Genomic DNA, 14811 nt, shown 5'->3' on the forward strand with positions numbered 1-14811 from the left:
TGAATATCAATGGGTGAACACTCCCATTTCCATCGGGAATCCCGATCCGGTGCCATTTTGTGTGTGCAGAGCACGACAGACTCCACACCTCTCTTATCTGAGCCCATCCCTGACAAACCACTGCAGGGTGACTGCTCAAGACAGCAAATCAGAGAGCCCCGAAACAGGAAAATATCCATGCCCAAAAAGAAACCACAAACCACATAGAGGATAATCAGAGTGCTGGGAAATTTCCGTGTCATTCCCAAGCCAAGCAAAACCCTGCACAGGGCACTGTCAGCACTGTGGCAGCTCTGGCTGGCCCACGGATCAGCAAACCCTGGAGTGAAAAATGCCTATTTTATGATTGGCTTTTTGCAAATATTAAAATGGATATTATATGTGTAGTGTTAGAAAGTGATGCTGTATTAATTTTAAGTAGTGTGTTCAATATAGTTTTAGGTTATAACATAATGTTAAAACAGCAACTATGCTGTGTAAGATGGTTTTTTAAAAGAAAGCACTGGCAGCAAGATAGCAGCCACAAGACACCTAAATATTTCAGAGTAAAATAATTTATTGCTTCATTATCAGAAGAAAAGAACTGCTTCCTGCCTCACTCAGCCCTGAAGATGTTGTTAGGATTCAGAGGAAGAAGTTCACGATGACCAGACAGAATCCTGTGTTTGAATGGAATTTATGCATCATGGATGAGGTGTATGAATATGCAACAGGCTGTTGCTTTTAAGGGTTAATCCTCTGTTAACGTGGGTCCTTTTTCGGGCTTACTTTGCCCAGAAAGAGGTACCCGGACCATCTGTAACTCTTTATTCTTATTGTCTCATATTGTCCTAATTCAAATTGTCCAATTTTTTATTACTCTAATTATATTACTATTTTTATAACCATTTTATTACTACTACTAATAAACTAAAATATAAATAATAAGTTATTATATTTAATAATTTATTATATTGAAATATAAACTATAAACAATATATTATATATTATATATTATATACTGTATATTATATATTATATATTGTGTATTGTATATTGTATAATGTAATATATTATATAATATATTACATAATACATTATATTATATATATTATATATTATATTTATAATTTATTGTAATAATAATAATAAATTAAATTTTAAAATGCTAAAAACAATTGATTGGCATTTTTCACACTGTCATCTCCAGGGTCTTTGGTGGCTGCAGGAGGCCCAGTGTGAGCTGCTGGGCTGGGCTGCAGGAGCTCTGCATGGCTGTGTCCTGCAGGATGCTCCAGGCTGGGCTGCCCTGACCCTGGCAGAGCCTGGGACTGCTCAGGAAGAGCAGCACAAAGACAGGAAAGGAGGCAGGAGGAGGACAGAGCCTGGGGCAGGCTGCTCGTGGTGTGTGCGTGGCAGATTTATGGGTGTTGGGGTGGCTGCAGTGGGGGCAAGGAGGAAATCATGCCCAGTTGTGTGGCAAGATAACAGCACAGCTTCACCCTTTGTTTGCTGTCGGTCGGCCCTGAGAATACAGATGTGCCTTCCTGATGTGTGGGCATGTGCCACAGCCCAGATTAGAAAGAAGCAGTCAAAACAATCCCTTATCTTCTGCTGCTCTTCCTAGGAGCTTTCCTAGCCTTCCTTCTTCCAGTGATTTATTTTCACAGCTGTCAGGGCTCTTGTGGTGGGTGAAACCAAAGGGAGCCTCTGCCCACCCCAGAGTTCAGGGATGATCCCCAGAGACTGAGTGGTCAGTGAAGAGAGTGGATTTGAGAATTCAGATCCCTCTTCTGTGAGACTCCTCCAGCTATGTGAAGCCCTGGAGCAGATTGGACAGGACAGGGACATTTCTGCACGTGGCAGGTCCCTGTGGAAGGGCAGGATGCTCTTTCTGCCTTGGTCTCTTTGGTGTTTCTGAGTCAGTTTTTCCTTATCAGCTCAGTCAGTAGCATTGTCCCTGTAAATCCTCACCCACGGCTGTTTTCTCAGTGTTGGAGCAGCAGGGTTAAGGTCAGTCCTGGCTCTGGAGTTGGTGTGAGTGAGGCTGTTTTGGGAGCAGGCAGGTGTGCAGGGCATGGGCTGGGCATGGGCAGCTGGCACACCTTGAGCTGGCACCCCCAGCACACCAGGGGGGACACCAGCTGCTGGAGATGGGGTCAGCATGAAACTGCATCTCTGCATCTCTGGGACACCAGCTGCTGGAGATGGGGTCAGCATGAAGCTACATCTCTGCATCTCAGCTGCTGGCACCCCCAGCACATCAGGGCACTGCCCACAGGACATTGGGAGCATTAGCTGGACAAAGCTATTTTTCCCAATGGAATTGCTGCTCTAGCCCATTTTCCAGCAAGCTCTCCAAATGTGAGCTCTTGCTGCTGTTCTGAATGGTGCTGACTTGTGATTCACAGCCAGAGGTGGGCACAGGGCACTGAGGTAGCTGTTCTCATTCTCTCTCTGCCAGACACTGAGTTTCCAGCAGCCCTGCACCTCCCTGTAAGCTGCTGTCCTGCTTTTTCCTGCTCTCCTGCTTTTCCCAGCCTCCTGCAGCCTCCCCTGATCCCCTGGAAGGGTTTGAGGAGGATGTGCCAGCGTAGGATCAGTGCCAGCTCCCCTGCCTGGCCCTTTGTTCCTTGTGCTTTTATTCCTACCAAGGGCTCCAGCACTCCCTCTGCTCTGCTCTCAAGGACATCTGAACAATGACCAGGCAAAAGATAAAAAAGGCCAACTGGCAGCAGTTTCCTTGTCAGCAAACAGCTGCCTGTGCCAGCTCCCAGGGCTGGCTGAGGACACAACCCCAGAGGCTCAGGCCCACAAAATCCTCACCTTGCAGGGCAGGGCTCCCTGAGACCCCACTGGTGGCCAGGGGCTGGCTGCTGGACACGGGGTGGCTCCACCCCACAGGTGAGGTGCTCAAATTTGGGGTTCCTCAGTCCAGCTCTGGCCCTGACCTGGTGTCACTGTCCTCATCTCCTGCTCCTTTCATCCTGCCCCATCTGCAGGCCAGGGCAAGGGAAGCAGCTCTGGGGCTGCATTTCAGCCCCCATGGGGTGCTCAGACCCTTTCAGGGCTCTGTAGTTTGGTGTCCTGGCTCTACAGCAAGCGTTGACCTCCATCCATCTACCTGGATTTGTTAGAAATTCCAGAGAAAGATTCCTCCTGCCTCTGCTCTGCCTTTTCTTCACCCTTGCATGCACAGAGAGGGACACACAGACAAGGTCCCACCTGCCTCACGCATACCAGGAGTGCTGTGCCTCCTGGTGACACTTTCTGTGCCTGTATCACAGTAAATGACATTTAGATTTGACAGCTAGAGCAGCAGGTGGAGGAGATCTGACAGAAGCCCTCAGACACAGCTGCCACTCACAGCTGCAGCTCCCTGCGCTGCTGTTTTGATCACAGACAAATTGAGGCACTTGTCAAGTGCTACAGAAGCTCAGCGGATGGCAGCTCGCTGAAGAAATCCTCCCAGCACAGAGCATCATTCCCACAAAGGCTGTGGGAATTCTCCATTTTTGCCCAGCAGCAGAGGCTGGGGATGTGCAGAGGCAGTGAATGGCACGGGGCCAGATCCCAGGGGTGCACATAGCAGCATCCTCCTCTGGAAATAGGCACTTTCTCCACTGCAGTCCTTGGAGAAATCATGTGAAATAAAAATCAGCCTCCTTAGCTTCAACCTTATGCCACAGCTTCAATAATTTACTGACAATTATAGTCCCAAAATCACAGGCTTAGCACATCCACATGCTGTGCATCCACGAAAACCCCATTATCTGGTCAGTGGGTTTTACCACACTGAAAATTACAGACTTGCCACTGTGGGCAGTGTGGCTGTGCCTTGGATCAAGACCTGGTTTGAAAAATGTGTATTTTATGATTAGCTTTTCACAAATATTAATATTAAAATGTGTTGTGTTGGAAAGTGATGCTGTATTAATTTTCTTAAGTACTGTGTTAAATATAGTTTTAGGTTATAACATAATGTTAAAATGCTATGTAGGATACTTTTTTTTAAGATAGGAATGAGGTACTCACACTGAGATAGCAGCCACAGGACACCTAAATATTTCAGAGAAAGAGAATTTATTGCTGCCTTAGCAGAAGAAATGAACTTCTTCCTGCCTTGCTCAGCCCTGAAGACACCTTAGGATTCAGAGGAAGAAGCTGACACTGACCAGACAGAATCCTGTGTTTGAATGGAATTTATGCATCACGTATGAGGTGTATGAATATGCAACAGGCTGTTCCTTTTAAGGTTAATCCTCTGTTAACGTGGGTGCTTTTTCAGGCTTATTTTGCCCAGAAAGAGGTACCCAGACTGTCTGTAACTCTTTGTTTTTATTGTCTCATATTGTCCTAATTCAAATTGTCCAATTTTTATTACTCTAATTGCTATTTTTATAAACATTTTTTTACTATTAAACTTTTTAAAATTCTAAAAACAAGTGACTGGCATTTTTCACACCTGGGTTTCCCTGCAGCACCACCACCTCTGCTGCTGTCCAAGGGCCGTTTTTTAATGATTTTCAATCATAAAATACACATTTCTCACTCCTCCAGAGGCTCAGCTCACTGTCTCCACACAGAGAAACCTGCAGCAGTAATTGAGGCATTCATTGTGCTCCCTCAGCCTCCAGCACACATGCTCTTTCACACACTGCAGCCTTTCCAGCAGAATCCTTGGCACTTGAATGCCTCCTTGCTTTAATCCCTGAGGTTGCTGAAGGATGCTGCTTTCATCTGATAGCATTTATGGACTGCTATAATGAGCTTTGGCTTGCTGAGATAAATTAAATTGCTCACTCAGAGGTGCAAACTTCATTAATGCCAGCAGTGAGTCAGATCAGCATTATTCTAGCCCAGAATGTAAACAGGCTGGACACATGAAAGGGGATTTGGATTTTTTTTCTTTCTTTTTTCAACCATCCTAATTGCTGCTGTCTTGTATTTGCTGCATTTCTGCTGTTGGAATAAATCAGCCCAGACTCCATTTTCTTCATGCAGAAAGCAAATTCTTTATTCTTTATTCACAAAGCTCATATTTGTAGGAAATATCAGAAGGCACTGTGTTAAACCTAATTGGTCAGCAATACAGTGAAATTCAGTTCATTCATATTGTAAATTTCTATCAAATTTTCTCTCTCTAGATATGTTTACACTTTTCCTTTGTGGGTTCTCATGGAACAAATTTCATTGTTTACACAGGTGCATTTGTTTTTCACCATCAGAATAGATTGTTGTGTTACATCTACTTCTCATTTGCATGAAGAAACATCAAGGCAAAACAATACATGTAGTGAACAAGAAACTGACAGTAATCAAGAATAAATCAGGTACAACAACTAAGAATATTTCAGATAATACACATAATTAATAACACATGTGAAATTAGGTAATTAGGAATCTCTGAAATACTGTACCATCATCCCAGAATCTGCAAACAGATGACAAATCTCAATTTAGTGAGGGCTTGGATAATTATTTCTAGATAATAATTCCCAAGCTTACTTTAAAAATAGGTTCAGCTATCATATATAAAGGGCCAAATTTTCAAGTCAAAGTGACCTGAATCTGGTTTTGATGCAGAAAACATTTGGGTTTGTTGTCAAATTCTCCATCCAGGTAGAGCCAAGGTCTGGCCACCACTCAGGCTCCAACTGGGAGGGAATCCCCCAAACACATTTTAAAACAAGGCTCCTAAAAATAGCAGTTATGAGTAAAGGCCTTGGGTTAAAGACTAATCAAACCATCCAGTAGTTGGATCCTTCTGAGGTTTCCTTCAGGATTGAGATGCTTCAAACACAGCAAACTGCAGGAGTGCCTCTGTGATAATAACTGGGGAAAACCACCAGATTAGCAGTTTGGAGGAGGGTTTCAATGAAGCTCAGGTATCTTTTCTTGGAACTCTGAAAAATACTTAAAATTTTAGACAGCATTGGGTCAAACCACAGAGTCGGTGCAGGTCTGGCCAGAGAGCTCAGCTGGTCTAAGAGATGCACAAGTGGCTAGAGAAGGAAAAAAGAGTCCTGAAATGTTACATGTCTTTTAGATAATTACACAAAAAGATGTTAAAACATATAAGAAGATGGTTATAAATACAGTAATAACATCTTATGAACGATGCCTATTATAAAATCAGTCAATTCACATAATGTAATCAATACATCAGCAATAACCATCTTAGGAAGTTGAGATAACACCTTTCTAAACAGTCATGTACCATGATTGAAAAATGAAACAGAGGAAAACACTGAAACAGCTCACAATCAATAACAGCCATAATGTAGAATCATCACTGACTTTTCTGTGTTATCTACGGAAGATAAAACAGCAGAGATTGAAACAAGCAATAAAATCTGATAAAATCAAGGGTGAACACCCTGTACCTTCTTTATTCACAAACAGGTGTTTGGCAGCGTTTCATCACAGCTGTTTTAGTCAGAGTCATCTCTTAAAGGAAAACAACTGTACATCTTACAATGCAGAAAAGTGATATTTAACCGTCTTAGAGTGCAATGCAAGATGTAACCAGGAGCATGTGTTCTATTGCCAGCTGTTAAAACCAGGCGGGGCAGTGTTCTTTATCTCTTCCAGGACTCAATCCTCCCTCCAGGAGTTATCTTCTGTGAATGGGCCATTAACGATTAATTATCTTTTGTTAATGGGCCATTGAGTGTCCCTGCATGGCTGATAAAACTCCACCATCCCATTGGGAGATGCTCTGCCCAGGGGGAGGAGCCAAACATTCCTACCTGGATATAATCTGAGGGCTGGATCACCACAGCAGCCTTTCCCACTGGATTCCCAGAGGAAGACCAGACCCTTCTAGGCCTTCACTGGACCTTCAGAGGAAAATTCCACTCTTCTCCAGGATTCCTCCTCCACCAGAACCACAGCTGGCACTGCAAGAGGGCTGAGCCACCACCCTGACACACAGGCTGTCAGCTCCTGCTCTGACTTTGTCTGCTTCAGCAGTAAAGTTCTTTTACTGTGATCTGATTATTTCTAAACTCTTAAGAACTGCTGCAGATAAAATTCAAGGTTATAGGACATAGTTAAGACTTTAAAATTAATTGTTGCAAATAATATTGGGAGGAGAGGAGAGGCACAGGGGAGAGGAGTGTTATGGGGCAGTGCTGTGGCCTGGCAGGAAAAAACCCAAAATGACCTCAAGTGCAAATGGTGTGAGCCTGGAGGAACCAAAGAAGATGATGAGGGAAGATTGGAGGAAAAAGAAAGAATTAGAAGAGCAGAGAAAACTTGGAAATGCACTGGCTGAGGTGGATGAAGAAGGAAAAGACATTAACCCTCATATTCCTCAGTACATCTCCTCAGCACCGTGGTACATAGATCCTTCTAGGAGACCCACACTAAAGCATCAGAGACCTCAGGCAGAGAAGCAAAAGGAGTACAACTCCTCTGGAGATTGGTACAAACGAGGAGTTCAGGAGCACTCTGTGGCCACGAGGTACCACAGAGGAGCCTGTGAGAACTGCGGGGCACTGACACACAAAAGCAAACACTGCATGGAGAGACCCAGGAAAGCTGGAGCAAAATACACAGGCATGGATATTGCCCAGGATGAACATGTGCAGCCCCAGCTGGTGTTTGGTTATGATGGGAAGAGAGACAGGTGGAATGGTTATGACCCAGAGGAACACATGAAAATTGTTGAGGAATATTCCAAGGTTGATTTGGCCCAATGTGCACTGAAAGCACAGAAGCTTCAGGAGGAGTTGGCATCAGGGAAGCTGGAGCGAGTGAACTCCCCAAGACACCAGGGGAGAGAAGAGGAATCAAATTCATAGACAGAAAGAGATCACAGCAGTGAAGATGAGGACAAATACACAGATGACATTGATATGCCCGGGCAGAACTTTGACTCCAAAAGACGCATCACAGTCCGAAATTTACGTATTCGGGAAGATATTGCTAAATACTTGAAGAACCTAGACCCAAACTCTGCTTATTATGATCCCAAAACAAGAGCAATGAGGGAGAACCCTTATGCCAACACAGGCAGGAGTCCAGATGAAGTTGCTTATGCTGGTGACAACTTTGTTCACTACACAGGTGATGCCATTTCAATGGCACAGACTCAGCTCTTTGCCTGGGAGGCTTATGACAAAGGCTCTGAAGTTCATCTTCAAGCAGACCCTACCAAATTAGAGCTCCTTTATAAATCTTTCAAAGCAGAAAAAGAAGATTTCAAGGCACAGCAGAAGGAAAGCATCCTGGAGAAGTATGGGGGACAGGAACATTTAGATGCCCCTCCAGCTGAACTGCTGCTAGCTCAAACAGAAAATTATGTGGAGTATTCTAGGCATGGAACAGTCATCAAGGGACAGCAGAGAGCTATTGCTTGCTCTAAGCATGAAGAGGATGTGAGGATCAACAAACATACATGCATTTGGGGTTCGTGCTGGAAGGAAGGGAAGTGGGGTTACAAGTGCTGTCACTCCTCTGTCGAGTACTCCTACTGTACTGGGGAAACTGGGAAAGAAATTGCTAATACAGAGGCAAGTTTAATGGAAAAGCAGCCTGAGGAGGAAGAACACATGATAAAACCCAAAACACTGATGGAGATCCACCAAGAGAAACAGAAAGAGAAGAGAAAGAAGAAGCACAAGAAGAGCTCAAATTCCGACAGGGAGGGTGAAGAGGAAAAGAAGCGAGAAAAACTAAAAAAGGCCCTAAATGCTGAAGAGGCTCAACTTCTCCACCTCAGAGAAATCACGCAGTTAGATGAGAGGAGGAGACCATACAACAGCCAGTATGAAGCCAGGGAGCCAACAGAAGAGGAGATGGAGGCCTACAGAGTGAAAAGGCAGAGACCTGATGGCCCCATGGCCTCTTTTCTTGGGCAGTAATCACAGGAGGCACCATTCCAGTACACAAAGCTTTTCCCATTGTTGTTTACAACTCTCTAGACACTTAATTTTGTACATGTCTAAAAGAACAAAAACCTTTTTGTGCTCTGAAGAAATTTGTAAAAGCTTCTTTCAGCAGACATGAGCAGTCTAGTAGTTACTGGAGTTTTGTAAATGCATGTGTATGTATACAAATACAGCCACACACATATAACATATGTATACATAAAATACATGCACCTACTCTGTAAGTTCTTGAAGGAGATCTGATTGAAGTCCTGAAATTTGGCCAACTAATACATGTATATATATATATTTGACCAACTAATGCATAAAGTTGTAATGCAGTAAAACTGACTAGTCAGTAGAAATGGTCAGCAGGTGTCAATACACAACAAAAATGCTTGACAAAAATTGACACAACTACTACTAGAGCTTCTCACTTGTTAAGCCTGTCTCATGACTGTAAAGGAATACAGAGTTTCTTGATCACTTTGCAGTGGAATATTCCTGTCAGAGCTGGAAAATGAAATTTCACAAATCAAGCAGCAGTATGGGGAAGCAAACAAGGAGAATATCCAAAAAGACTGTCAGTGACTTAATCCTGACTTGTCTGCATTAAGACATTCTCGTGCAGCGTGTGTTAAAAACTACAAACCACACACTTTGGAGATGCTGTCTGTAGACACCTCTAGTTGCAGTTGTGTGAGGTGGTAAAGGGGTATTTCTGTAATTTCTTTTCCTTGTTTTAAATTATAGGAGGAGGTAGGGTGGACTCAAAACATCCTGTTTAAATGTATCATGAGCACCATTAAATGTACTCTGAATTGTTTCACTTTTTATATACTTAAACCAGGAGCTGTTATATTGTTGTGTTTTCCCCTATGCCTTTAATAAATCGTGTTTTGCTTAAAAAAATAAATAAAAATAAAAGGAACAGAGCTGCAGTGGCCAAGCCATATCTACACCACAGCAATTAAATAAATTAAATATAGATGAGCCATTCCCAATTGATGGGCAGGTCCCACCCCAAAAAGGGAAGGGAAAACTCCACGATTCTGCCCTCTGTTCTTCCCCCTAAAACACTTGTGGTTGAAAAAGAGGAGGGGAAAAGGCAATAAAAACCAAACCCTCAAAACCACACACTGTAAGGGGGAAAATAATTTAAAAAAAAAGTAGAAAACGCCTTTTCCCAGCATATTTTGCCTTTTTAAACTCAGAGCTGGGCTTTCTTTCCATGACTTCTATGTTTCCAAGTGCCATTTCCACGTCACGGTTCTATCCTGCCACTTGTTTCCCCACACCTTAGCAGCATGTGAAAAGTGTACATTATATGGCTCTAGGCAGATATTTACTACATGTAATATGTTGTATTGATTATTAGTGCTGCATTAACAATTTAATAGTACTGTAAATGTAGTTTTGTAGTTAAAACATAACTTTTGAGGTTAAAATAGAAACTATGTATGTGGGATATCTTTTTAAAAAGAGGAATGAGGTACTCTCACCAGATAGCAGCCACAGGACACCTGAATCTTTCAGAGAAAGAGAGTTTATTGCTCCATTATCAGAAGGAAAGAACTTTTTCCCACCTTGCTCAGCCCTGAAGACACTTTAGGATTAAGAGGAAGAAGCTGGCACTGACCAGACAGAATCCTGTGTTTGACTGGAATTTATGCATCATGTATGAGGTGTATGAATATGCAACAGGCTGTTGCTTTTAAGGGTTAACCCTCTGTTAACACGGGTCCTTTTACGGGCTCATTTTGCCCAGAAAAGGTACCCAGACCGCCTGTAACTCTTAGTTTTTTATTGTCTCATATTGTCCTAATCCAAAATGTCCAAATTCTTATTACTCTAATTACATTACTACTTTTATAACCAATTTCATTACTATTAAACTTTTAAAAAATCTTAAAAACAAGCGATTGGTGTTTTTTCCCAGCAGCTGAGCATTCACTCACCACTGTCTTTGTCGCTGCTGTCCCCAGGACTCGCTGTGGGTTTCTCTCTCCTGGGCTGCCTCACCTTGCGCGGCTCTTTGGGCTGCGCATCCTCCGCGGTCCAGGACGGCGTTTGCGGCTCACGTTCTGTTCTCACAGGCTGCTCACTTTCCCCCAGCTGTTGTGTTCATTTCTGTGCATTCCACAAGTTCTACCTCTTCCCCGGTTCTGCTTCACCGCCTCTTCTCTTTGCTGTTTGCACACCGATCCCGCTGCTGACTGTAGCCAGAACCTTTTGCTGCTTCCCATACTCCTTTTGCTGCTTTGCATACTCCTTTTGCTCCTTTCCATATCCCTTTTGCTCCTTTCCATATCCCTTTTGCTGCTTTCCATATCCCTTTTGCTGCTTTCCATATCCCTTTTCCTCCTTTCCATATCCCTTTTGCTCCTTTCCATATCCCTTTTGCTCCTTTCCATATCCCTTTTGCTGCTTTCCATATCCCTTTTCCTCCTTTCCATATCCCTTTTGCTCCTTTCCATATCCCTTTTGCTCCTTTCCATATCCCTTTTGCTGCTTTCCATATCCCTTTTCCTCCTTTCCATATCCCTTTTGCTCCTTCCCATATCCCTTTTGCTGCTTTCCATATCCCTTTTGCTCCTTTCCATACTCCTTTTGCTCCTTTCCATATCCCTTTTGCTCCTTTCCATACTCCTTTTGCTCCTTTCCATATCCCTTTTGCTGCTTTCCATATTCCTTTTGCTCCTTTGCATATCTGCTCGTTGAATTTCTATCCGTGCTGATCCTGCTGCCAGTGCTGTGCTGTTCGTGTGCTCTGCCCGGTCTGGCTGCAATCTCCCTTTCACATCTTTGTTTATTCCATCTCTAAATGCCATCCCGCGGTTGGCTTGGCTGGTTTCACCTCCTCCTTTTGTGACAGGCTGTTAATCTCGAGTCGATCGTGTCTTTGGGGACACCTTCTGTTGGAATAAATCAGCCCAGACTCCATTTTCTTCTTGCAGAAAGCCAATTCTATATTCACCAAGCTCATACTTGTAGGAAATACCAGAAGGCACTGTGTTGAACCTAATTGGTCAGCAATACAGTGAAACTCAGTTCATTGGATGATAAAGGCTAGTGTAAGTGTCTATCACATTTTCTCTCCCTAGATATGTTTACATTTTTCCTTTGCGGGCTCTCATGGGATCAATTTCATTGTTTACACAGATGCATTTGTTTTTTTCACCCTCAGAATAGATTGTTGTGTTAAATAAACTTCTCATTTGCAGAATATATTTAACAACCTGGGGATATATGTCCATGGGAACTTGAAAATTGCTTGTTAGCTGCATTTAGAAGAAATGTCAGGCCAGCTTTAGCAACTTTAGCAAAGCAAGGCCTGATTTCATAAGGCTTTTATTTTATAATTCTTCTACCTGTCTATGACACTCTACTGCTTTTCTACCTCTTTATCTTCTAGGGGAAAGCATCAAATGACACCTCTGGGCTGAATGATTTAACTCCAAGTGCTCATAGTTAGCAATAGTTCGTAGTTAGCAACTCTACAGATTGGCCTGGGTAGTTTCCAGCTCTTTCTCATATTTGAAAAGTCCAAAAAGATATTTAAGACTAGATCTGGTGAGACACTAAAGTGTGTCCCTTATTTCTGTCCCTGGGAAATAAGACATCGCACACTGAGACAAATGTCAAAGAGAAGAGGAATAAAAAGTGAACAATCATCATAAAAATGCAGGAAACTGTCACTGCATGGTGTGATGAGCAGGAGCTCTGTCCCTGATCCCAGGGTGACACCAGGGCACTCTCACCAGGTGTGTCTGTGCTTCTTGCAGGGACCATGGCTGTGTGACAGACCTCAGGACACTGCTCACTCAATAATTCACTTGCTCACCATGTTTGAAATTCATTCCTCTGACCGTTACAGGCTCCAAATTTCAGGCTGTGGATCCTTCAGTGAAAATTAGCTTCTCACAGTGTATTTTCCTAGTGCAGAATATCTTCACATGTCTTTGTACAGAGAATGGCATCAATATAACCCAATGAATTTAATTCATATTAGCAATTAAGACCCCGAGAGGGTGGATCAGCCAGGGAGGATCCAGCCACTGGGGAAGCACTTCCAGGAGCAAACGTGTGAGAGCCATCTGTCGCCTCTCCACACTCAGTGACAGCCACAGCAAGGCTCTGCAGCCTGCTCAGAAAATTCACACCAAGATGAAGGCTTGCTGAATACATTCTGCAACAGAATACATTCACCAGGGGTGAATTGTGCCCTGCACTGGAGGGGAGGTGAGGCTCGGCCATGGTGGTGCCCTGCAGCTGCTGCCTCTCCCTCTCCTGAAGGGAAATGTGGCTGTGGGGTTTGCAGAGCTCTGAGTGCTCCCTGCAGAGAGCGTCCTGCCTCCACTGGAGCAGGCTTTCCACTATCTGATGGTGGGGAGCAAAATCCAAATTCCTGCTGAGAAACGTGGTGAAGTGCTGTCAGAAAGGGGAAAATCCTGCTCCAGGTGACACTGGGGAATACCCTGCACTCCTTTACCTGCAGTCACAAGACAATGAACTTTCCTTTCCATCCTTCTGCATAAAAATGGAGTGACATGCACACATATAAGGCAAAAAAAAAATCCCTACAGGCCTTACAAAACCTGTCAGTGCTGCACAGGCTCCTTTCCCCAGGGAGAGTTGAGGAAACAAGGATGAGACAGTCACTCATCATTCTGCTTAAGACAAGGCTGGGAGGCCCAGGGATGCTGCAGCAAAACCCACAAAGCAAAGCTGCAGAGCAAAGAACTGACTGAGCCAGCTCCTGGCCCACAAAATGCAGGAATCAGATCAGCTGAGGACAGGAGATGCAGAGATTCCAGGACTACCTTGTCACCTTGGACCACCTCATGCCTTCAGCTTTTGGGTCTTCTCTGGTGTGTGATGATGAGGTGGGACTGAATTCCCATCTGGCCAGGTGAATGTGCTTCAGACACACCTTCAGCCCTGCTTGCACCTGGCTCCTGTCCTAGGGGTGCACCCTGAGAGTGGGACCTGTGTGGTTTGTGACCACATGAAGGCATCAGCTCCAAAGTGCTGACTGAGGCTGGTGTGTCCCTGGAGGCAAGGCTGGCAGGGTTGTCAGAAGGCCAAGAAGCACCTGAAACCACTGGGTACCTGCATGGCAACCCCCCATGCCTTGCTCCCTGTCTTTGCTCTTTACTTGTCCCAACATCATGCACAGCACCAATATTTATATACAAAACATGACTGTGATTTCAGCAAAAAACAATCTGCCCCCTCAGTCCATTAATAATCTTGTTTCGCTGCCAAAACATTTTCATTTCCTTTTCTCCAGGCCTTCTTTGTCTTCCTTATGTCTATTTTTACTGCATTTTCTGACAGGCAGCCTGTCAGTTTGCCATTTAGGTGAATCTTTCTGCAGTGTGGCCAGCGAAATACGAGCAGCAGAGAAGCCTGCTAATTAAAATCACTGCCTGTAATTTATAGATGTGCTGTCTGTGCTCAAGGAGGGTTGGAGAGCAGAAATCACTGCCCTCTCTGCAGAGGGCTGTGAGGCCAGCCTGGGGTCATGCAGCTGCTGCACAGTCCCCTGTCCCTGCTGATGTCACTTGGCCACGGACATTGGGGATATGGGGTTCATTGAGCACAGAATTCCAGCTGTCTCTGTTTATAGTGGATATTTTTGCTCCCAAAAGAGGGGAGAGAATGATATCAAAAGGCTAATTAATTACTTTTATACCATATTATTCTATACATCTAAAACCGAATCTGCCAAGCACTCAACCCTGCTCACACTGCCCAGAATCTCGTGACGGTCAGTGACAGTCCTGACACACACACACACACGCAGGACAGGCCAAGGAAACAAAATACCATCACTGTGGGTAAATAATCTCCATATTGCATTCTACTTTTGCACAAACACAGGCACAACAAATGATAAGAATTGTGCTTCCTTTCTCTGAGGTTCAGAGAACGCGAATCCCAGAAATATTCT

At 44.0% G+C, this 14811-nt stretch overlaps 1 protein-coding gene across 1 annotated transcript; it reads left to right on the forward strand.

Annotated features, from left to right (window-relative positions):
- Positions 1-7142: 7142 nt before the first annotated feature.
- LOC132084032 (pre-mRNA-splicing factor SLU7-like) lies at positions 7143-8868 on the forward strand. Its single transcript, XM_059489029.1, has 2 exons — positions 7143-7739; positions 7788-8868. The coding sequence occupies exons 1-2, from the start codon at positions 7143-7145 to the stop codon at positions 8847-8849; spliced, it is 1659 nt and encodes a 552-aa protein (XP_059345012.1). The 3' UTR covers positions 8850-8868.
- The last annotated feature ends 5943 nt before the right edge of the window (positions 8869-14811 follow it).

The sequence above is a fragment of the Ammospiza nelsoni genome, chromosome 26 (genome assembly GCF_027579445.1).
Source record: "Ammospiza nelsoni isolate bAmmNel1 chromosome 26, bAmmNel1.pri, whole genome shotgun sequence".
Lineage (NCBI taxonomy): Eukaryota > Metazoa > Chordata > Aves > Passeriformes > Passerellidae > Ammospiza > Ammospiza nelsoni.